Genomic DNA, 23,187 nt, shown 5'->3' with positions numbered 1-23,187 from the left:
ACACTGAATAGCATAAACTATACCATTACTCTCAACAGATCTTCTCCAACGTCATGGATGTAGCCTATAGTGTAGGTCCCGTAATACATAAGCATAGATAGGCCACTGATTCGTTCAGAATTCTGCCTGTTCCTGTTGGCTGAATAGGACACGTCAGCACTCAATTTTGTTACGTGTTCACTACATGGCATTCCAAAGTCCWAAAACACTCTTCCGGATAGCATTGTAGTGATACATGACACCTCGCTCTTGGTAAGTCAACTCAACCACTGTAAATTAACTTCATGAATGGAAACAAATCTAATATGTCTGACATAGAGAATAATACATTATTTCATCATCTTGTTACTTTTCACAGGCGATACAGCCGATCGCTAAACTTCTAAACAGCAATAGCAACAGATGATATCGACCAACCGAACTGACAGATCCGTGTCAAAAGGAGTCATCATCAACGAACGATTTCTTCGCGTGCCAGTTGGTAACGTTCTGCGGAAACTGCTGCATTTGGGTTCCATCGAAAATGGCAAATGCAAACAAGATGAGAACGCTTTCAATAGTCAGGTGATTCAAGCCATSATTATTGTATCCAAAGGTTGCCTTTAACGTTACGAAAATGAGGTTACGATTTCTCAAAAAGAACCTTCTCATTATCCTTGGTGTTTCTTTTATTATTGCCACTGTCATGATCACAACACGTGTCTTCATTTCTGATGAAGTCACGGGTGTTGTCGCTCAGGAACACATGTTGTCTGATGACATGGCAAAGTTTCAGTACAGTTCTGTTCCAGAATTGATAAAGTCCATTTACAATGCTAATTACAAGCAATACGTTCAGAATGCGGACAAGTATCCTGGGGAGCCTAAATTGGTCCTGGTTATTCAGGTGCACAACAGACCAGACTACCTCAAAATACTCATCAAGTCATTGGAAAATGCCGCTGAGGTCCACAGCTTACTGTTGATTTTCAGCCACGACTATTTTTCAGAGGAAATCAATTACATAGTGCAAGGGATAACTTTCTGCAAGGTCTTGCAAATATACTTCCCCTACAGCACACAGCTCTATCCCAGTGAGTTTCCTGGGCAGGATTCACGGGACTGTCCACGAGACATATCCAAGGACGATGCTTTAAAAACAGGATGCCTCAACGCTGAGCATCCAGATTCGTATGGCCACTATAGGGAAGCCTCCATCACACAGACCAAACACCACTGGTGGTGGAAACTTCACTTTGTGTGGGAGCGAGTGCAAGCTCTACAAGGTTACAGTGGCTTTGTTGTCTTCCTCGAGGAGGATAACTTCATCTTGCCCGACCTCTACCACCTCTTCAAGGAGATGGTTGGATACAGGAAGAGCAGCTGCCCTGACTGTGACATGTTGGCACTAGGCAACCACAACGGCCTGGCAGAGTTTGATAAGCTCAGCAACAAGGTGCAGACTGCCGGGTGGATGTCTACCAAGCACAACATTGGCATGGGCATCTCCAGAGAGGTGTACTACAAGCTAATGGGGTGCAACAATGACTTCTGCTCCTACGATGACTACAACTGGGACTGGACCCTCCAGCACCTGTCAGGGACTTGCATCTCCAAGCCACTCAAAGTGCTGGTGGCACAGGGGTCCAGGGTTCTCCATACGGGTAAYTGTGGGCTGCACCAGAACAAGGAGGCCTGTCGCCCTGAGCTGGCCCTAAAGAAAGCACAGGAGTCCCTTAAGCTTGCCAAAGCCTCCCTCTTCCCTCAGTCCCTGGCCCTAACAAACGCAGATTCAGTGGAGCACAAGGCTCATCTGAAAAACGGAGGGTGGGGTGATATCCGTGACCATGTCCTTTGTAATAACTATGCCAAACGTCTATGAACTATGGACTTCTCATTCTCTTTTTGATGTACTGAGAGGATTGAGGAAATAAGTGCCATTAAAATGTTCAGGGTTCCAAAGGCTGCAGTGTGTTATATATTTTTGTGTTTTTAATGAGGTCTTCCAAGGGGTTAGCAAAACATTTTGGGGGGTATGTTATGGTGTGTATGCAGCAGTGTGATTTATAGCTTGGTTGTTATTACTGTTATTACTAAAAGTAACATGATTGCCAAATATATTTCTTTCTTTTTCAAAACAGATTATACAAGCTGATTCTTTTTGCTTTCTCTTTTTATGTAACCGGGTTTGCTTTTTATTTCTTAAAAATTAAGACACATTTTAGTTGAAGTTAAGTAAAGCATTACAATGTTATACTTTATAAAAAATAACATACAATGTTTCAGCGCCAGCAGTTAATTATTATGGTACACATAAATTACTTTACATAGAAAACAAAACTGAATCAGCGTTATACATCCTTGACTTCTATTACATGTTAGATCATTGCCATTTGTATACATTCTTCAGAACAAATAAGAGAGTTGAGCCTTTTGCCCAAATGGGGTGACGCTTGTCCAGCTTCAGAATCCCTTACCCATCCACAATTATAATAGTTGTGCTTTAAATGATATGTGGTGCATGCAGTACAAATAGAAAAACAACAGCAAAGTCATTGTTTGATATGTAATGCACACAGCTATAGGTTATATTGTATATAGAAAGTGACAATAATGAAATGTCTTGTTACATATACATGCCACTAAACCAATGATCACTTTGTATCTGACAATTGGTTTTACTGGGGAATTACTTACTGTACATAACCTACAGTATGACATTTGTTTGACTGAAATGTGTGGTTAAAAAAAACCCAAATGTTTTACATTGGAACAACAGGAATTGACTGATATTGGTGGGTGTTTGATTTGTCATCATTATGACCTTACAAAGATTACCTATTTTTGCTTTAGCAAATATTTTCATAGCCTTGAACGATATTCCTCTTCCCTCCCCCACACCCAATTTGCCTAAAAGGGAAATCTGTTTATTTCCATCTCCTATGCCTTTGCATTTGACAATGCACCTGTTTTTTTAAACCAGTTGACATCCTTGGATCTTTCTTAAAATACAGGTATAAATGTAACCTAAGGTGCATTGATGAGTTTCCCTTCAGTAGTGGAAATGTGTAGGATGCAGTTGCTTCTTTTATTCTTATTTTTTATTAATCAGTGCCTTGTAGACATTCCCTTTTCTGCTGGTTATACCATGTGTAGTTTAAGATCTCATATGCAATATACACTGAGTATACCAAAAATTAGGAACACCTTCTTAATATTGAGTTGCCCCCCCCCCACATCCCCCTTTTGGCCTCAGAACACCCTCAATTTGTTGGTGCATGGACTCTACAAGGTGTCGAAAGCGTTCCACAGGGAGGCTGGCCCATGTTGACTCCAATGCTTCCCACAGATGTGTCAAGTTGGCTGAATGTCCTTTGGGTGGTGGGCCATTCTTGATACACCCGGGAAACTGTTGTGTGAAACTCAGCAGCGTTGCAGTTCTTGACAACTGGTGCAGCTGGCACCTACTACCATACCCCTTTCAAAGGCACTTAAATATTTTGTCTTGCCCATTCTCCCCCTGAATGGCACATACACAATCCATGTCTCAATTGTCTAAGGCTTAAAAATACTTCTTTAACCCGTCTCCTCTCCTTCATCTACAGTGATTGACTTGGATTTAACAAGTGACATCAATAAGTGATCATAGCTTTCTCCTGGATTCACCTGGTCAGTCCATGTAAAGAGCATGTGTTGTTGATGTTTTGTATAATCATTGTATATTTATATGACAAATGAATGCTGAATGCCATTGAATGGTTACTCCAATGGTTATTCCAATCTGGCTTTAAATTGCCATGTACAGTACTCTTATAATCCACCTGGCACAGCCAGAAGAGGACTGGCCACCCCTCAGAGCCTGGTTCCTATCTAGGTTTCATACATGGTTCCTGCCTTTCTAGTGAGTTTTTCCTAACTACCGTGCTTCTACATCTGCATTGTTTGCTGTTTGGGGTTTTAGACTGGGGTTCTGTATGGCACTGTGTGACATCTGCTGATGTAAAAAGAGCTTCATRAATACATTTGATTGATACTCCCCCACCTTTTATTCTAAAGCACAATCTTTTCTAGATTTTTTTGTTTAAACTGTTTCTTGTTGGTTAACTGATCCAAATTCCGCATTCACATGCTAGTCGGAACTAGGAAACTCTGACATGTCGACTTGCTAACTGGTTGAACGCGGAACCTGTATAACTACAACCAGGTAGCAAGTTGGCCATTTCTGAGTTTCCTAGTTCCGATTTGCACGTGAACGTGGCAATATTCCTATTGGGAAATGTTAATTTGATTTGTGAAATTATTTTCAGACCAAAGCTTGAAATAGTTTTTCTGCCCATGTTTTACTTTAAATTACAATAGCCATACATAAGCATTTGGATAGCATATCTGTCTATTTGCTCTAGTGTTGGTTTTTATTCTCCAAAGAAATTTAACTACAGTATGAGATGGTAAGACAAAACGTAGGCTGTGATGCCAATCTTCAGAAGTCATGGTTTGTAAATGGGTTGGTTATGAATGTCATATGTCCATGTAAGCAAATGAAATGCCCAAAGCTCACCCATCAGTGGGTGTATTTAATATAGTCAATCGTTTTTACTGGTCTGTGATCAGTTATACAATTTTAATTCAAATTAATTAACATTACAATTAAAGCAGAAAAGCGGATACTAGACCTGTCCCAAGAAGCAGCAAGTGGTCACATGACTCTACGCTTTTTCCACTGGTCAAGATCCATTCTGTGCCTTTATTTCCGGAAGTGCATCTTCAGATTGTCAGATATCCCAGATCCAAGGTTCGTAAATATCACTTCCATAATATTGTACAAATTAGACTTGTGGTTTTAGATTTTCGTATTTGTCCATTAGGCAATTAGAAAGCTAGTTCGCTAGGTAGCTAACGTTAGCTACACTACATTAGCTAGCTAGTTGGGAGTTGCTGCTGTCACATTTGGGTGGGTAACGTTATTCATTAGTCGTATTCCGTTGCAAAACGTTTACTCCAAACATGAATTGTTTGGAATGAAAACGAGAGTTTCTATTGGACATATTCAGTAAAGGCCTCGTCTCGTTCTGTTTGATTCCTAGAGTAAACGGTTTTGCAACGGGAACCGACTAATTTACCCCCCCATCATTTAGTCTACGTTACAGACTAGCTCCTTAGTAATATTCACGTCTATTTTGTTGTTGGTAGCTATCTAGTAACATTATACGAACAATGTAGTATGAAATAGGTTTTACAACCCGTCTAGCCTACATAGTGAGAAGCTAGCTAAGCTTAGCCAAGCAGTTGTGCTAGCTGCTAGGCCATCAGTGTACACGTCAAAGCAAGACCGTCATTGATTGTTGTCATCAAGCCACAGCCAACAAGTAAGATACGTTTACTGTCATATCACCAGTCTTTTATTTGTAGATAATCAGGCCAATTTATATACAATTATATATGTTTGAATATTGTTAATTGATGTCCCTGTCCCTATGCTTCATCTATCAGACATCCAGCTTTTACCATCCAAGCCACAGAATGACTCATTGGTTCCACCGAAACCCATTGAAAGCAACTGCACCTGTTTCCTTCAACTTCTATGGAGTTGCTGGTAGCCCATCAGCAAATAAGATATGCAAGTATGTACATGTGTACACTGCAATTGATATCCATTCTATGACAATTGACCCTTCGCTAAGCCCCTCCCCTTCCCTTGGTTACTCTTACAACCTCTGACAACATTTTTCCCTGGAAGCCCAATAGAGCTAGCAGGAAATTAGTTGCCTCAGGTTCGTTCAGCCTATCCTAARGTGGACTCGGGTTTTGGGATAAATGCAGAAAATATGTGAGATTAACACAGGTTTAGGAGATCTTATATGTTTTGTCCTATGAGATAATATCAGTCAGTTAACATGGCCTTTATGAATTATGAAGCCTTTATGTGCTTTTTTAAATTTTTATTACTTCAATTCTTAGCTGATTTCGATTTTCTCATAGAACATCACGTATAAGATCTCCTAAGCCTGTGTTTAGCACAGGCCTTATTTTCKGTGTTTATCCAAAAACCCTACAAAAATGGCATTCAATTCCAAATAAGCTTTGTCCAACGAGCCATGGCGGAGTTAGTGCCCACAAAAAGACGCCATTACTATTTCTCTCTTCCTGAGTCAACCGCTGGCGAAATCCCCTGACAATGATCTTAAACTGTGTTTCTAATACACAATGAAATTTAACTCAGACTACCCCTTGCTAATCAGGAAACATTTGGGTATGTTGTGGTGGACTGGTATTACAATTGGTTCACAGGAACCTGGTAAAATTATGTTTGTAATATACAACGGGTGGGTCTAATCCTGAATGCTGATTTGGTTAAAAACTAATTCCAGCAGGTGTCTATTCCACAAGTTACCACTGGATGAATCTATGACTTTAAATTGCCTATTTACTCTGTTCCATCTGAGTCCGCAATCCGCCCAGCCAGGCAATTTATAAACTTGATCTCCACTATAAAGAGCCTCTAGACATTATCTTACATTTATTTTAGGCTAACATTTCGTTTTCAACAGCGGAGATTTGTACAAACCTTGCTGTCTGTCTCTCCGACATTTACATGTTTCAATATTCAAATTCGATCTCCAGCTGTCCCGTAGTAATGAACGTGTCGGGAGGAGACAGACAGACAGACAGACAGGTAGGCAGATTTAGTCAGCCAGTCAACCATGAATCATCATAATTTCACGGRTATATACAAAGAATTATCAATAGAAAACAGGTAAAACGAAACGAAGTGCAGGTAGTTTGAAGTCTTTCCAGCYTTAGTTTGAAGTGATTGTGTTAGCTGTGTTGTAGGCTAGCTCTCGGTAAATACCCATTAAATTGCTGGGAGATTACACATGGAGTGTGCGACTTTCTTTATTTTGATAGTTTGTAGTTTATTTGCCGTTAGTCAGCACCTCCACACAAACTATTTTCTGAGTGTGTGCCAGCTCATGTTTTTTTTTGTAGGCTAGCTCTCGAACATAAGTGTACTGACGAGAGTGCACATTTTATATGCCAGGTAAAATCGTGCATCATTAGCTTATTGTTATGGATGTATCCAAATAAATGTCACTTGAAAACTGCTTATGCAAATACAGCTACTTTGTTGTTGTTCTGGCTGCACTGTTTGATGTGACTGTAAGTTAGCCATAGTTGGCGAGCTAGCAAGCAAGGGATAAGAACGCTGGCAGTCAGTATGGCAATGGATCATTTAGAACGAACAACTGGGTCACGTCCATAGATACAGAACAAAAAGACTGAACGACTGGGTCACGTCTCTGGCAATGGAATCGATAGAACGAACTACCAGCCAGCTTGGGTAGCAACCCTAGATTTGTGTCGGGAATACAGTTACCAGTCAAAAGTTTGGACACACCTACTCATTCAAGGGTTTTTCTTTATTTTTACTATTTTCTGTATTGTAGAATAATAGTGAAAACATCAAAACTATGAAATAGCACATGGAATCATGTAGTAACCAAAAAAGTGTTAAACAAATCAAAATATATTTTAAATTTGAGATTCTTCAATGTACCCACACTTTGCCTTGATGACATCTTTGCACACTCTTGGCATTCTCTCAACCAGCTTCATGAGGTAATGACCTGGAATGCATGTCAATTAACATGTGTACCTTGTTAAAAGTTAATTTGTGGAATGTCTGTCCTTAATGCGTTTGAGCCAATCAGTTGTGTTGTGATAAGGTAGGGGTGGTATACAGTAGATAGCCCTATTCTACAATGTAGAAAATAGTAAAAATAAACAAAAACTCTTGACTGAGTAGATGTCCAAACTTTTGACTGGTACTGTATATCTTGTGGAAGGATGAAATAGTATGAATACATTCATAAAAATTAAGTTTTTAATAGAAAATATATCAATCATTATTATTTTGAATAAAAGTGATAATGCCCTCGAAGCCGGTGTTTGTAGGATATATTGGCATGGTTTGTCGGCTCTCAACTTCGTCTCGTGCCTAACAACACCAGTATCAATATATCCTCCAAGAAACGGCTTCTCTGGCATTATCMCTTAAGTGTAGCTAGTAGAGGTCGACCAATTATAATTTTTCAACACCAATTTATTGGAGGACCAAAAAAAGCCGATGCCGATTTTGTATTTATAAAAAAAAAAAAAAAGTATTTATTTTTTCTTTATTAATATATATATATATATCCGGAAACTATAATTTCGAAAACAAAATGTTTATTCTTTCAGTAAAATACGGAGCCGTTCCATATTTTATCTAATGGGTGGCATCCATAAGTCTAAATATTGCTGTTACATTGCACAACCTTCAATGTAATGTCATAATTATGTACAAATCTGGCAAATTAATTACTGTCTTTGTTAGAAAGAAATGATCTTCACACAGTTCGCAACGAGCCAGGCGGCCTAAACTGCTGCATATACCCTGACTCTGCTTGCACAGAACGCAAGAGAAGTGACACAATTWCCYTAGTTAAAAGAAATTCATGTTAGCAGGCAATATTAACTAAATATGCAGGTTTTAAAAAATATACTTGTGTATTGATTTTAAGAAAGGCATTGATGTTCATGGTTAGGTACACATTGGTGCAACTTGCACTTGTTAAATCATCACCTGTTTGGCGAAGTAGGCTGTGATTCGATGATAAATTAACAGGCACCGCATTGATTATATGCAACCCAGGACAAGCTAGATAAACTAGTAATATCATAAACCATGTGTAGTTAACTAGTGATTATGTTAAGATTGATTGTTTTTTCTTAGATAGGTTTAATGCTAGCAAGGAACTTACCTTGGCTCCTTGCTGCACTCGCGTAACAGGTGGTCAGCCTGCCACGCCGTCTCCTCGTGGAATGCAATGTAATCAGCCATAATCGGCGTCCAAAAATGCCGATTACCGATTGTTATGAAAACTTGAAATCGTCCTTAATTAATCGGCCATGCCGATTATGTCACCCTCTAGTATTATGTCACCCTCTAGTAGCTAGCCATTGCTCTGAATTCACTGTCAGTGTAACGGATGTGAAATGGCTAGCTAGTTAGCGGGTACGCACTAATAGCGTTTCAATCAGTTATGTCACTTGCTCTGAAACCTAGAAGTAGTGGTTCCCTTTGCTCTGCAAGGGCCGCGGCCTTTGCRGAGCGATGGGTAACGATGCTTCGTGGGTGACCGTTGTTGATGTGTGCAGAAGGTCCCTGGTTCGCGCCCGTGTCGGGGCGAGGGGACGGTCTAAAGTTATACTGTTACATTGATGCTGTTGACCCGGACCACTGGTTGCTGCGGAAAAGGAGGATGTTGAAAGGGGGGTGAGTGTAACTGCAGACTAGTAATTAGTATCGAAGATTTGCTCTTATTCTGTCGGTATCAATAGTCTCAGAGTTTAACCATTTCCACCAGTGTAGCCAATGTTCCACGTGGTTTGGTTAGGTATTCAACGACCGAGGAATGCATGGTCTCTACTCAAACCTTAGCTCTCTCGGTAATCGAGGTACGCTTGGTCTGAAGTGGGCTTCTCCAGGTGGGGTTTATATTCGGAACAGCAGAAAAGGGCTGTCCCATGACGGCAGATCAATGTCTGTGCGCATGGGGCGGGCCAATGACTTAATCCAATTCCCTTTAAAATTTAACTATCTTTCATTATCATTCATTGTATAAACAGAGTTATGGTAATGTGGCTGTATTGTCTCTAGTGAGGTCACAAACATTAGACAGAATGGACCGGTCGTAGCTGGATTCTCCACCGACCGTTTACACATTCTCCACAACATGGATATTGTTCAGTTCTCAAGTTCTGTGAGGTAGAAGAAGTTCCTTTGTTCTACTGTGAACCCTGTCTCTATACTGCATGGCCGGGGGGGAAGAGAGTCTCCTCTAGGAATTTACGACCTGAGATAACAGAGCCTGGGTGTAGGGGAAAAAAGAGATGGTGAAAGAGAGGGGGATGGTACTCGCTATACCCAAAGAGGGCCACGTCTTGACACCACTTTTGGAGCTAACTAGTGCTCTCAAATTGTATTATGATGTCGGCAACATGGGAGTTGTATTCATAACATTGTTAACTTAGCTAGCTAACATACATTTTGAGAAAACAACTTTTATTAAGTGGCTAGCTAGCTAGCTAGCATTAGCAACGTTTGGCAGTCAATGAGACAGAGCTAGCTAACCAGCTGAGGTGGCAAACAATGTAACAAGTATAATTTCAGATTCAAAAAATACTCCAACCACAGGCTCTGCATTTCAGGAATCAGAGAATCAAGTACTCCTGGTGCACTGTTCAACTATTTAGCCATTTAAACATTTATTTTTAAAGAAAACTCTCCGGGTTTGCCATACCCCTCACTGGCTTTCATGCGATTTAAATGTGAGCTTATCCAAGGTGTCTGACTCGACAACAGTTGCTATCCATTGGAGCATTGTGATTGGCTGCCCAAAATTCTGCTGCGGGGCTTAGCGAAGGGTCAATTGAGAACACATGATTGCTTGACTGTTTACATTTCTCTCCTCAATAGTGACTTGAGGACATCGAGGGCCAGACTCTTGGAGATGTTCACAGATACCACCTGCGATCCTGAGATCATGAAAAATGCCACAGATACTTATTTCTCACTCTTACAAGGTGAACTTGTGCTGTTTGTTTATGCCTTTTCTCCTCTGTCTTTAGYAGTGCTTACTGTTTTGTAGTGTTTTTGTGTGGTCTTTCTACACGCTGCTCATCATGCATCACTATTCCTTTTTTTTCTATTAATAATCCGTTTCTGGCCTTTTGATTGCTTGACATGACATAGGATTCATTGCATCTCTGGATGGCACCAAACAAGAGAACAAGCTTCGGTTCATGCAGAACTTCAAGTGGACTGACACTTTGCAAGGAAACACCCCAAGGTAAAGCCTTCTAGCCCATAGGTGGTTAGTTACCTCCATCAGCCCCACAGTCAGAGCTCTACACATACAACATACAGTAAATGTCAGTCAAGGTGTTAGTTACAATAGGTCGTTATCAATAAAACGCCACAATACGGTGTTCAATTTGCCTGCTGCGGGGAAAGGAGACTCCCAGCCCTGCTAAAAACATTGATAACTGCGTGTCATTTCAGGGATTGTTAAATAAATGTTCACTATTTTGTTGTAATATCACCTCTTGAAGAGCATAGTCAGAACTACACATTTCCGATTACTCCATGCAAAACAATTGTGCAAATTTTGCTCTGTCATCAGAGTTATACAGCAAATAACTGCATGCTTTTCATGGTCAGTAAACATCAAATTATCAAGTAATTTCAGATACATCAGTGTAGCCTCACGATATACAGTACCAGTCAAAAGTTTGTACACACCTACTCATTCAAGGGTTTTTATTTATTTTTTACTATTTTCTACATTGTAGAATAATAGTGAAGACATCAGAACTATGAAATGACACATGGAATTTCTGTAAATCTTAATGCATTTGAGCCAATCAGTTGTGTTGTGACAAGGTAGGWGGTGGTATACAGAAGATAGCCCTATTTGGTAAAAGACCAAGTCCATATTATGGCAAGAACAGCTCAAATACGGGAAATGACAGTCCATCATCACTTTAAGACATGAAGGTCAGTCAATCCGGATAATGTCAAGAACTTTTAAAGTTTCTTCAAGTGGAGTCGCAAAAACCATCAAGCCCTGGAATGAGTAGGTGCGTCCAAACATTTGACTGGTACCGTAGGAGGGCAACAACCMAGCAGCAGGACCGCTACCTCCGCCTTTGTGCAAGGAGGAGCACTGCCAGAGCCCTGCAAAATGACCTCCAGCAGGCCACAAATGTGCATAAGTGGACAGTTTGATTTCACAGAAGTGTGATTGACTTGGAGTTACATTGTGTTGTTTAAGTGTTCCCTTTATTTTTTTGAGCAGTGTATATATATATATATATATATAGTATACAGACCCATTGCTATGTAAATTAGCTATGAGACTTGAAATTGAGCTCAGGTGCATTCTGTTTCCATTGGTCATCTTTGAGATGTTTCTACAACTTGATTGGAATCCACCTGTGATAAATTCAATTGATAGGACATGATTTGGAAAGGCACACACCAGTCTATATAAGGTTCCGCAGTTGACGGTGCATGTCGGAGCAAAAAACAAGCGATGAGGTTGAAGAATTGTCTGTAGAGCTCCGAGACAGGATTGTGTCGAGACACAGATCTGGGGAAGAGTACCAAAAAATGCAGCATGGTGGTGGCATCATGCTGTGTGGATGTTTTTCAGCGGCAGGAACTGGGAGACTAGTTAGGATCGAGGGAAAGATGAACAGAGCAAAGTACAGAGAGATCCTTGATGAAAACCTGCTCCAGAGCGCTCAGGACATCAGACTGGGGCATAGGTTCACTTTCCAACTGGACAACGACCCTAAGCACACAGCAAAGACAACGCAGGGTTTCTGATTGTCCTTGAGTGGCCCAGCCAGAGCCTGGATTTGAACCTGATCTAACATATCTGGAGAGACCTGAAAATGGCTGTGCAGCGACCCTCCCCATCCAACCTGACAGAGCTTGAGAGGATCTGCAGAGAAAAGTGGGAGAAACTCCCCAAATACAGGTGTGTCAAGCTTGTAGCGTCATACCCTAGAATACTCAGCTTTAATTGCTGCCGAAGGTTCTTCAACAAAGTACTGAGTAAAGGGTCTGAATACTTATGTACATGTGATATTTAACTTTTTTATTTTTAATACATTAGCAAAAATGTCTAAACCTGTTTTTGCTTTTTCATTATGAGGTATTGTGTGTAGATTGAGGGGAAAAAATAATTTAGCATTTTTTAGAATAAGACTAACGTAACAAAATGTGGAAAAAGTCAACGGGTCTGAATACTTTCCGAATGCAATGGGATAGGCTATCCTCGCAAATCAAAGTTTACAAGATCAATTTATGTTTACTGAACATGAAAAGCATGCAGTTACATGCTCTGATGATAGAGCTAAATGTGGAATAATTGGAAATGTGTAGTTCTGACTATGCTGGGGTCTCCTTGCCACCCAGCAACTAAATAAAATGCTCTGCACTGTATTGTGACGTTTAATTGAGAACTACCTATAGCTTTGTCTTGGTTCTTTTGTATTTCCAGCTGACATTTTATAAATGTGTTATTACATCATTACTCAGGCTCAACATTTTATTTAGTTCTCTCACCTCAAACAGATGTTTCCGTCCATTATTGAAATACACGGTCTCTCTCCAATACTATTATTGTTATTAACATCCTGTCCCATTGTCCCTTTAGTGCCCAACAAGATGCTATTTTTGAGCTGGTCTCCATGGCCTTCAATGTTGCAATTTGGCACACCAAGTTTGCCTCAAGACTTGCAGGAAAGGAAAAGTATGTGTTTATTTTCTGCCTTACTAATTTATTCTCATACAATATATCTGATTATGCAAGAAAGGTCATTTATGACCTTGATGTAATTTCACACTTGTTCCATTGACATATCAATATTGTAAAGGGAACATATTAGCGTTCTAATTTTCACCCCTTTTCAGTGTAACTGAGGTAGAAGCAAAAGATGTCCACAGGAGCCTGAAATTTGCTGCTGGGATTTTCAAGCACCTCAAGGTGATTAGCTTATATTGTCTCTGTATAATGACAATTATATTAATGTTTTATTTGAAATGCTTTTCAAGACACCTAAAGTCACTTTGCATAGTGAGATAATCAGCAAGTTAAAAAAGCACACTGATAAACCCATCAACTCTGGTTCCCATATTGCTCACTTTACATTAACCTCAACACATGGTGAACAATGTGAATACATTACAGTATCATCAACCTGAACACAAGTTGCTGGTTGTTGGTGCATGGTTGTCTCTGGCAGCGCACCCGTCCTCCTCTCTGGTCTCTCCCCTGTAGGAGGTCCACATCCCCCGCCTCATCACCCCAGCGGAGAAGGGCCGGGACCTAGAATCCAGAGTCATGGACACCTACATGGTCCAGTGCAAAGCAGAGGCACAGGAAGGTAGCTACACTGGACTCAATCAACTTCTCTGCATAATTATTAGGGTCAGGAGCTGACAACGTGTCTTGGCTKGGAAAAACTCTGGAGTCTTATGGCAATCTCATGGCAGTGTGTATGTGGGATTACACTGAGTGAGATATCATAATGCTGTAAAATTATATCAGCATTTAACTTAATTTTTTATGTTTGCAGTGACGATTGCCAGAGCGATTGAACTCAAGCATAACGCCACTCTCATTGCAGCCTTGGCCTTCGAGACCGCAAACTTTTACCAGAAAGCTGGTAAGTATTTAGGGGTTTCCTGTCACATCCTGACTTTGTTGCATTTTTGTAATGATCTTATATAGGAATGTCTCGATCTAACCACTGTTGGTCCTCCCGATCACTCAAAATAATGTTATCCTCTCGGTCTTCACAGACCACACACTGAACACCCTGGAACCAGAGTGCAGCAGTAAGTGGAGGAAGTACCTCCAGCTGAAACAGCACTTCTACATGGCCTATGTATGTTCTTGAGCAGTCTAGACAGTTGAGAGAGTTTGTTTGTTTTGATTGTTCTGTAAATGCTAAGATACTAATTCTAATGATGCTTTTATTTGTCACTTCCAGGCATATTGCTACCATGGACAAACTCTCCTCGTGAGCGACAAGTGTGGCGAGTCAATAAGATCTCTCCAAGAAGCAGAAAAGTGTTGGTATTTCTGTGCTAGATTGTGTTTTGCATTTTTGAAGCACTACACAGATGTTTCTTCATCTTAACAATTGTAAACACTTATAGCGCTTGCTTGCTGTGTTTAGGCTACTCCAAAGCCGAGGCGCTGTGCAAAGAGTACCGTCAGACCAAAGGGCCGGGTAGCACAGCCAAGCCCTCTGAGCAGCTCTTCTTCACCACGCTGGGTGGCCTGATCAAAAATACATTGCAGAAGTGCGAGAGAGAAAATGGATTCATGTGAGTAACACACACATCCAGTATAACATTTATTTGTGTATAGTAAATAACAGTAAGTAGTTGTAGCATTTATACACAAATGTCATTTCTCCAGATACTTTCACAAGGTCCCGGCCGAGGTGCCCCAGCTAGAGCTGAAGGCTAGCTATGGCCTGGCCGAACCAATATCCTTTGAGTTCCCAGCCCTCAGCGAGCAGTGCACCCCTGAAGTCTACACCACTTTTGACCTCACCAAGGGGGCCAAAGCTGAGAAGGTAATGCTGCTCAGACATTTGGCACTGCAACAGATAATTTGGTTACTATAGCTTTGTCTTCACATATTTTGTCTTGTTACTGATAATAATCACGTAAAGACACAAAGGATTTTGTTGATTTGCTTGTCTGGTTCTCGAACAAATGGTTTCACATTTTTCCCTCTCGCCATTTTGATTGCAGGCCAAACCCAAGCAGGAAGAAGAGGTTAAGCCAATGAAGGAACCAGATTTGAAGCCTCAGAAAGATACAGGCTGCGTCATATCATAAACAGAGATGACCGGGGGGGTGACAAGGACAAGAAAAACATGACTGTATGGATTTATTGATGCATTGGTTTGTTTTATCTGTAGTGTTTTTATGATCAGTGATTTACAGTAGCATGACCATCTGTTGTAGTTCATTTTATACATAGTTGTTTTCTATTTTTTTATGTTCATGATCAAATATTATTGTCAGACTTTATATTTGAAATGCTCTCTCACTAGTCCTGTTGGGGATTTTGGATCTTTATTTATTGCTGTCATTTAAGAAACGGACAATTAATATAGTAAGAACTTATAACACTCCACGATGAATATCCAATAATTTGTAGAAAAAATCGTATGTTTTCAATTTTATTTTTCAATCGCTGAGATTCTCTAATTGAATCATAGTTTTCTTGCAACTGAAAGGACACTGTATATACAGGATCACATTATTCATACACAAGGCTAGTCATTGCTGGGTATGACCTGTTTTTATGATAATAACCATTGTTTAATATTCCCCTCTTTATTGGAGACTTGAGGACTAGGCGGTGCTTGTATTGGGTCAGAATAACCTGAACAATGCCGGCTGTTCAGTAGGAACATGGAATAACATCTGGGAAGTTCTCCGGAAAGCTTGATGTTCTGAACGTTCTAAGTAGAAATGTCACGCATGACTACTCTGCACGAGAGAGGAGCAGGCCTGTTTTACATGAAACCTTTGAACGTTCCATAACATTGTGCCCTATGGAAGGTGATGTAGGTCTTCCTGACGCTAAGAAAACTGTTGTTAATTWTTTTTTWWWTWTTTTTTTTAACTCAGACTAGTGGCCATGGTTGCTGTTCTAAAGGATCGGTGTCCCGCTAGCGGGACAACTTCCAGTGAAACTGGAGGGCGTGCAATTCAAAATATTTTTCCACCGGCACAGGTTTCATACGTTCACATATAACGATKAAATATTCACTTACTTTTTAAAATCTTCCTCTGATTTGTCATCCAAAGGGTCTCAGCTATAACATGTAGTGTCGTTTTGTTAGATACATTCYTTCTTTATATCCCAAAAAGTCAGTTTAGTTGGCGCCATCGATTTGAGTAATCCACTCGTTCAACTTGCAGAGTAAGGAATCTGAAAATCTACCCCTAAACTTTGTTTCAACAAGTCAGAATACGTTTCTATTTACTCCTCAGATACCGTAAAATGTAATCAAACTATAATATTTTTTTCGGAAAGAAGTATGTTCAATAGGAAACCGGTTTTAGCAGGTGCGTAATGTCTTCATGGCGCGCGCAAACACCAATTTCCAAGACGTGTGCTTCTAAAACTGATATTTCTCATTCGTTTTTGAAGTTACAAAGCTGAAACCTTGAACATAGACTGCTGACAGCCTGTGGAAGCCATAGGAATTGCATCCAGGGAGCTAATTTTCAATATGACCTTTCTCTTGCAGTTCTAGGATGGTCTTTAAAAAAAAAAAAAAATCTGGTTGGTTTTTCTTTGGATTTTCTCCGACCATATCTATTGTTATATTCTCCTACATTATTTTAATATTTCTACAGACTTCAAATGTTTTCTTTCCAATGGTACCAATTATATGCATATCCTGGCTTCAGGGCCTGAGCTACAGGCAGTTTACTTTGGGCATGTCATTCAGTCAGGAAGTGGAAAAAAAGGGCCTATCCCTAATTAAGACTGGATTTATCAGTGATTGACAAGTGCAGGAACACTAGAGTAATGGTTAATGAAGAAAGAAATGGACTTGACAATCTGATGTCATTCAAATATGATGTCAATCATAACCTACTTAAACCATTTCAGTGAAGGGAGTAATGTTGTACTATGGCACATTATTTTACACATGGAAAATTGTTGGATGAAGTGGCCTACTATGTATGTAAATGAATCAAATGAATTACAAATGTTTGTTTTATCTGTAAATGACAATGATATACTGTAGTTTTTAGAGTACTGATTTGCTGTAATTGCCTAAGAGTTGTTTTTGAAAATATGTTAATGACAGCTAGCGTCTACTGAGGAGGTGCAATAGGGGGAAAAGTAACCCCCAGTATGGTATACTAACTTGCCAATATATTAAGAAAATTGTGCATTCTTTCTGTTCAACCTCAAAGCACATTATAATGCCTTTGCACTTTAAATCTTATTAGTCACACAGAAATTAAGAACATATACAACATATATGTTATCTCTACAATACCTTTTTATTCTTGGAACAATTAATTTTCACATTTAAGGAACAATTTGATTTATTTTTAATTAACACATTTATGAAAACAGTTTGCTGTAGCATAACAATGTTTACACAAGTCAACCTGAAGGTCATTACTCTTCATCTAATGGTGCCCTTCATGGAAAATGTTTCAAATAAAAATGTCAAGAAACCTTGGGTTACTATTTTATGTCGCAATCAAACACTTATTTTCCTGATGTAAGAACAGGGTGTCTGTGCTGCACTCAAGTATCATTAGCCAGAGGAACAACATCACTGCATATAGCAGTTAACAATAAACCTTGAAATTCTACACAGTGGAACAAGCCCAACCCTCAGCCTTACAAGAAAACTGAAATTAGTAGCCTGTCATCCAATGACCGCAGTCTCTGACTGGTGTACATAGTAAGCATGACTAAAATGTGTTTCTGGTGTGTTGAGTATCAGGTTTCAAACTAATGTAGGACCCAGTATCTTGCTTTTTTTTCTGTTGCCTTGATTGACCATTCCAGTGCCATCAGAGTGGAGGAAATGTATGTACTCTGAGCTGAGAAAACATTTTTGCTCTACAGGCAGCAAAACAAGGAAAGGAAAACCATTTATTCAGTGTGAAGAATGAGCGACAGTTTCAAGGAAGTAAGTGCTGTTCATATGTAGGCTAAAGGGTTTACCTGTCATAAGGTTAGACATTTCTTTATAAATACGTCTTCAGTATCTCTCAATTCAGAGCTACTTTTATGATTGTTTCCTGTATGGAGCATACTAATAGCCCTTTAAGACTATCCCTTGGCAAATAGATGGCGTCAGTAGAAATTGCTCATCATAAGCTAATGTAGTACGCACACACACCATTATCAAGCACAACCACAGACCTTRTGTTTTATGAATTGCTTATGCAGGACGGGTATGAGAGGATAAGGGGTCATTAACAGTGTGTGTCTCTCGGGGTCCTGACATTTAGGAGAGACAGTTCAGAGGTCCTTCACTGTCCCTGCAGAGGAGGGTCATCCATTTCGCCAGCGGTGAGACTCTGGAGGAAGATGACAGTGAGGAGGAGGATACATTACAAGAGGAGGTGTTTAGGGAGCCTGAAGACATGGTATGGAAGTGTTCAAACAGTTAAGATTTTGATTCTTAGTATAAATAATGTTTAGTCCATGAGCACAGTTGGAATGCAGCACTAATCTGTGTGTGTGTTTTAGCCCAAACTCCCATGGAGAGCTTTTACTTGGTCTCTGGGCAGGAAGTCATTGCGCAGTAAGTTACATTCCATTCATGTGTGCTCTTGAAACAATTTTTAAAAAGCATTGTCTTACATAACATGTTATTGCCTTCAGCTTGTGATTTTCTTGGGGAAAAACTGKCTGGTCTACTTGGCCTCAACACTGCCAAATACCAGTATGCTGTAGATGAACATCAGCGTGACAACAAGGTAAGGTACATACAACATTACACACACATATGGCCAGGAGTCTTTCTTGACCACATAAGAGTCATGAGTTTTTCCTGACCATGTGAGCTGACTAGGTACAACCTGGTGATAGGCACTAAGCCCCAGAGTTGTTCTCTGGTCAGGTAAAGTGGTCAGGAAAAGTTTCTGGACCTACACATAAAGCCTGCACAACATAGTCAGAAATGTAGACCACATATGCACTTGTTTCCAATCTTCAGTCAAATTCTAAGCTCTTGATTAAACATACACCAACTTAAATTTTTTTGCAGTCACACTCAAACAGAAGTCTTTTTCTAAACCGAATTAAAAAATGTTTAAGCTAGCGGTTTTGTTCCCTTCTAGAACACAGGCAGTAAAGACACCGAATGCTCCTATGAGAAAAGAAGGGAGAGAATCCACCTTTCTTYGAGGATGAGCAGTGAATATGGTGCCACAAGCTCCCACGGAGTCCCTGCTGGTTCTCAAGCCACTGAGCACAGAACTACAGGATCCCACAACATGGGTTATCGAGATGATAATGAGCACTGAATAAGAACTAGGCTAATAAACAAAACAAATGTTATTTGTCATATGCGCTGAATACAACAGGTGTGAAATGGTTACTTACATTTTTTTTTGCATTGTTTGTTAAGTTGTAAGTAAAAAAAAAAGAAGCTAAATAAACAAAAGGAAAAATAGTAACACAATAGTATGCATTGAAAGCATTAAACTTTTTGTGCTAACAAACTAAGAGAGCAAATATTTATATTGCTGTGTGTATTTGTTGGTGTTCCTCTGTGATTTCTACTGTATTGCACTTTATCTGACTATATTAATACAATTCTGAAATGTTCATAAAAAACATGCAGAATACATTTTCCATGCATGCCTTCAATTTAATTGAATTTCTGACTAAATGTGTYTTGTACATTATGCGTGAAAATATCGAATAAATATTCTGGATAGCACAGAACATAGATAATTGCTGTGTATAACTGATGACTGTACACTTTGGCTAGCGATAAAAATTATCGACGAGGATGGGATTCGAACCCACGCGTGCAGAGCACAATGGATTAGCAGTCCATCGCCTTAACCACTCGGCCACCTCGTCGTAATGCTTCCTGATGTAAAAGAGTTAGCTTTATCAAACCTCATGAACTACATCATTTACCGGACTGCAAATGCTACTGCATGTTTGTTTGTTTTGTATTTTTCGCAACATTTAACGTTGCATTTTAGAATTGTTCTGTTTTAATTTTCATAAATAAAATGTATTTGTTTTAGCTAGCTAGTTACATCTGTCTCAAGCATTGTGGAAGCTAATTTAAAGCCAATTTATGCTTGATCTGGATGTGTTGGAGGCACCGTATGGATGGTGTGACGCATTTATAGTGCCTCTGGAGGCATGCAGAGGCCATATTGAGCTCTGTACCGCATCGCTGTGCGCCTCTGAAATGTTGTAACAATGTAGAGGGCTTCGTATAGCTCCGCATTGACATGATTGGTTGACGGTAGGTGAGTGCGGAAGGTCCTGTATAAACACAACTCACTTCCTTGTCAACTTCCTTCACGACAGCTCTKCGCTGCCCGTGGAACGCAAGAAGTGTGAATGCCCTGACTTCAGCAGAGGCCATATCTTCGTAAATGCTGCACAGCCAATGCAGAGTTCGGACTGACCACGTAAAGCCTTTTAGCCAGCAAGTAAGCGTTTCAAGTTTGACCTATCAGCGTTTGGAAAAGATTTGATACGCATGCGCACTGTCTTTGAATTCAAAACGAATAGTARCAGCAGCGAGTGCTTTGAAAGCTAACGTTAGCTAACATGCAAATGGCTGACAGAATCATTTCGGCTGTTTCGGATTACCCTGAGTTGTATAACATAACTTTAAACTCATACAGGGATTCACAGAGAAAGGCAAGGGCATGGAGGGCTGTAAGTCTGCAAGTGGAAATGCCTGGTAAGGTCAGCTTGCTGCTAGCAATAGCTTGCTAACTACCCAGTTAACGTTAGCTAGTAAGCTAGCCAACTAGCTAGCTATAGCTACCCAGCTACTTGAACTGTTGTTGACCAAACTTTCTCTCACCTAGGTAGCTACGTACCTAGCTACATCCTTAGCTAGCTAGCTACCTGCCAATTGTTATCCCCCCAAATAAAACAACAATGTGATCCCTGCAATAAGGTAAATTAGGAATAAATACATGTTTACATAACATTTAAGAAATGTCATGTGTGTATTTTAATCATGAYCAGACTATCCGTAGGTCAGATTGAGATTGCTCTATTTGTGTTAGATGCAGATATCCTTACCCCACTCCCCTCTTCTTTTTGTGTTACGTGTAATTTGGGGTGTTTAGTGGATGACTGTCGGAATAAATGGAAGAACCTGAGGGACACTTTTGTCAAATTCAAGCGGGCTGAGCAGCAGAGGAGAGCATCTGGGGAGCTGGACATTCACAAGAAGACCTGGATGCACAGCAGGAGCATGTCCTTCCTTACCCCCTTCATCCAGGCCAAGGGCTTGCAAGGAGACACCACAGATGACTTGGAAGAGGAGGAAAGGGAGAGGAACAGGGAAAGTGCCACAGAAGGTGTGGACGATAAATCAGCCTACATTATCCATGAGATCGAGGGGGACCAGGCAGACGATGAGGATGCTCCCTCTCCTGACACTGTGTCGGAATCCAATGGGCCCAGCCGGAAGAGAAGGTGGCAGATGGATGGGATGGACGGACTGGAGGACATAGAAGATGAGATGTTCTTCTTTAGTTTGCTCCCGTATCTTAGGAAGCTCCCCCATAGAAAGAAGAGTGCTGTAAAATTGAAAATACACCAACTTCTACATGAAGCAGCATTCCAATAACCCACTGCCCAGCCCCTGCCCTCAATTCTGTTTCCATGGTTTTGTAAACACAAGCCTTCATTTTGTCCTGTTATCAACTATTGTTCTATATTCAGTTTGATACTATGCCTGTTTATGGTTATTGCAAAGTCAAGTGTTAACAAATAAACACTTTCAACATTTGAGGGCCTGAATTGCTTACTTTGTCTGCGAGCAATTCTCCYACATTTTCAAAATAATAAAACATTACACTCTTCACCTTGGGCTGATGCGATTGGAAACCATTAGCAAATGTGATGCTAATGTTGAGCAAGGTTAAACATTATGCGAATCATTGAAAAATCCAGGAGGTGAGGGAAGAAGCGCCAACACAAGTAGTGTTTGTTTTGAATGCAGAAGCAGAGAGGTACTTTCAATACTTACCAGGTGGGGGCAGTCACAGTCACTGTCAAAGAAAAAAAGTTATTTCTCCAGCCAAGGAGTGTTGTCCACCATCAGTTTCCTTTATGGACTGAGCTGAACCTGTTATTATTAACTAACACTGATTTGCATGGGAAGGSACTCTGAACTGGTTATGTAACATCCCACATGTCAGCAGCACTGTAGAGTCTACCATAGCAGAAAAACTTTATCAAGTGCTAAAGGGCCTCTGGTTCACTTGGACACTTAAACCAATCTACGGCACTGCTTCGGTATGTACCAGCTCAATCCCAATGCCTCTCTATAGCCCCGTTTATACCTGGTGCTAACATGGGTTCTCTATCTCGATATTGTCTACATTCTGATTATCCATTCTGTTATCCATCCACTGTGTCTGCATTGTGACCAGATTTCCTGGTCCCTTCTTTATGCAAATTATTTCACAGCTATTCTTTCAAAATATTATTTATTTAATGTAAGACACATTTAGTTAATGTAAGACACAAGAATTTTGATTKAAATGGTTTCTCTGTCCAGATCGGTCTACACTTGTAAGATATGCAGACACAACGTGTGTCTGACTACCTCTGAAGATGGGCTGGATGATCTGATCACAATCAGATTGCACTGTGTCTTTTGATTGAGCCCACATTTTTAGACAGTTGTAGACAATCAGAATGTGGACTTTTCAGACAGACCATTTCACTCTCCAAAATTCTAGCAACCAGGGCCGGCTCTACGGGTTGGCTAAGCTGGGCATGGACCCRCCCAGATAGAATTTGTACCCCCCCAGTTTTAGTTTTGTTTCCCCATAAACATAACAAATGTTATATGAATTAC

The 23,187-nt window shown here is 40.2% G+C and overlaps 4 protein-coding genes and 1 non-coding gene across 9 annotated transcripts; 4 read left to right on the top strand and 1 right to left on the bottom strand.

Annotated features, from left to right (window-relative positions):
• The first annotated feature begins 144 nt into the window (after positions 1–144).
• LOC111973071 (alpha-1,6-mannosyl-glycoprotein 2-beta-N-acetylglucosaminyltransferase) lies at positions 145–4,021 on the top strand. The gene is made up of 2 exons (XM_024000251.3): positions 145–252; positions 359–4,021. The coding sequence occupies exon 2, from the start codon at positions 617–619 to the stop codon at positions 1,859–1,861; it is 1,245 nt and encodes a 414-aa protein (XP_023856019.1). The 5' UTR covers positions 145–252; positions 359–616; the 3' UTR covers positions 1,862–4,021.
• Positions 4,022–4,670: 649 nt separating this feature from the next.
• Positions 4,671–17,837, top strand: LOC111973404 (BRO1 domain-containing protein BROX). 4 transcript variants are annotated; one of them, XM_024147479.2, is made up of 14 exons: positions 4,743–4,771; positions 5,228–5,345; positions 5,470–5,600; positions 10,499–10,605; positions 10,775–10,871; positions 13,248–13,343; positions 13,505–13,577; positions 13,872–13,977; positions 14,170–14,259; positions 14,396–14,481; positions 14,587–14,668; positions 14,776–14,926; positions 15,021–15,180; positions 15,362–17,837. In XM_024147479.2, the coding sequence occupies exons 3-14, from the start codon at positions 5,500–5,502 to the stop codon at positions 15,446–15,448; spliced, it is 1,236 nt and encodes a 411-aa protein (XP_024003247.1). In that variant the 5' UTR covers positions 4,743–4,771; positions 5,228–5,345; positions 5,470–5,499; the 3' UTR covers positions 15,449–17,837. The 4 variants fall into 4 exon arrangements, with proteins under 4 accessions (XP_024003248.1, XP_023856528.1, XP_023856527.1 ...); XM_024000760.3 differs by having other exon boundaries at positions 4,686–5,345; XM_024000759.3 differs by lacking the exon at positions 5,228–5,345 and having other exon boundaries at positions 4,692–4,771.
• A 194-nt stretch (positions 17,838–18,031) lies between these two features.
• Positions 18,032–20,378, top strand: LOC111972484 (protein FAM177A1). Its single transcript, XM_023999484.2, has 5 exons — positions 18,032–18,288; positions 18,614–18,751; positions 18,855–18,909; positions 18,990–19,084; positions 19,448–20,378. Exons 1-5 carry the CDS (start codon positions 18,268–18,270, stop codon positions 19,631–19,633), a joined length of 495 nt encoding a protein of 164 aa, XP_023855252.1. The 5' UTR covers positions 18,032–18,267; the 3' UTR covers positions 19,634–20,378.
• On the bottom strand, positions 20,117–20,198 carry trnas-gcu (transfer RNA serine (anticodon GCU)). The gene has a single exon. It is a non-coding gene; the product is annotated as a tRNA-Ser (tRNA).
• Positions 20,379–20,794: 416 nt separating the features above from the next.
• LOC111973486 (uncharacterized) lies at positions 20,795–22,110 on the top strand. 2 transcript variants are annotated; one of them, XR_002878589.3, is made up of 3 exons: positions 20,795–21,045; positions 21,176–21,267; positions 21,443–21,531. XR_002878589.3 is itself a non-coding variant. In XM_024000873.2 (2 exons), exons 1-2 carry the CDS (start codon positions 20,910–20,912, stop codon positions 21,946–21,948), a joined length of 642 nt encoding a protein of 213 aa, XP_023856641.1. In that variant the 5' UTR covers positions 20,814–20,909; the 3' UTR covers positions 21,949–22,110. The 2 variants fall into 2 exon arrangements, 1 of the variants encoding a protein (XP_023856641.1); XM_024000873.2 differs by lacking the exon at positions 21,176–21,267 and having other exon boundaries at positions 20,814–21,045; positions 21,443–22,110.
• The last annotated feature ends 1,077 nt before the right edge of the window (positions 22,111–23,187 follow it).

The sequence above is a fragment of the Salvelinus sp. IW2-2015 genome, linkage group LG14 (assembly GCF_002910315.2).
Source record: "Salvelinus sp. IW2-2015 linkage group LG14, ASM291031v2, whole genome shotgun sequence".
Classification (NCBI taxonomy): Eukaryota; Metazoa; Chordata; class Actinopteri; order Salmoniformes; family Salmonidae; genus Salvelinus; species Salvelinus sp. IW2-2015.
Note: the sequence above shows the minus strand (reverse complement) of the source record. Positions and strands in the feature narration are given on the sequence as shown.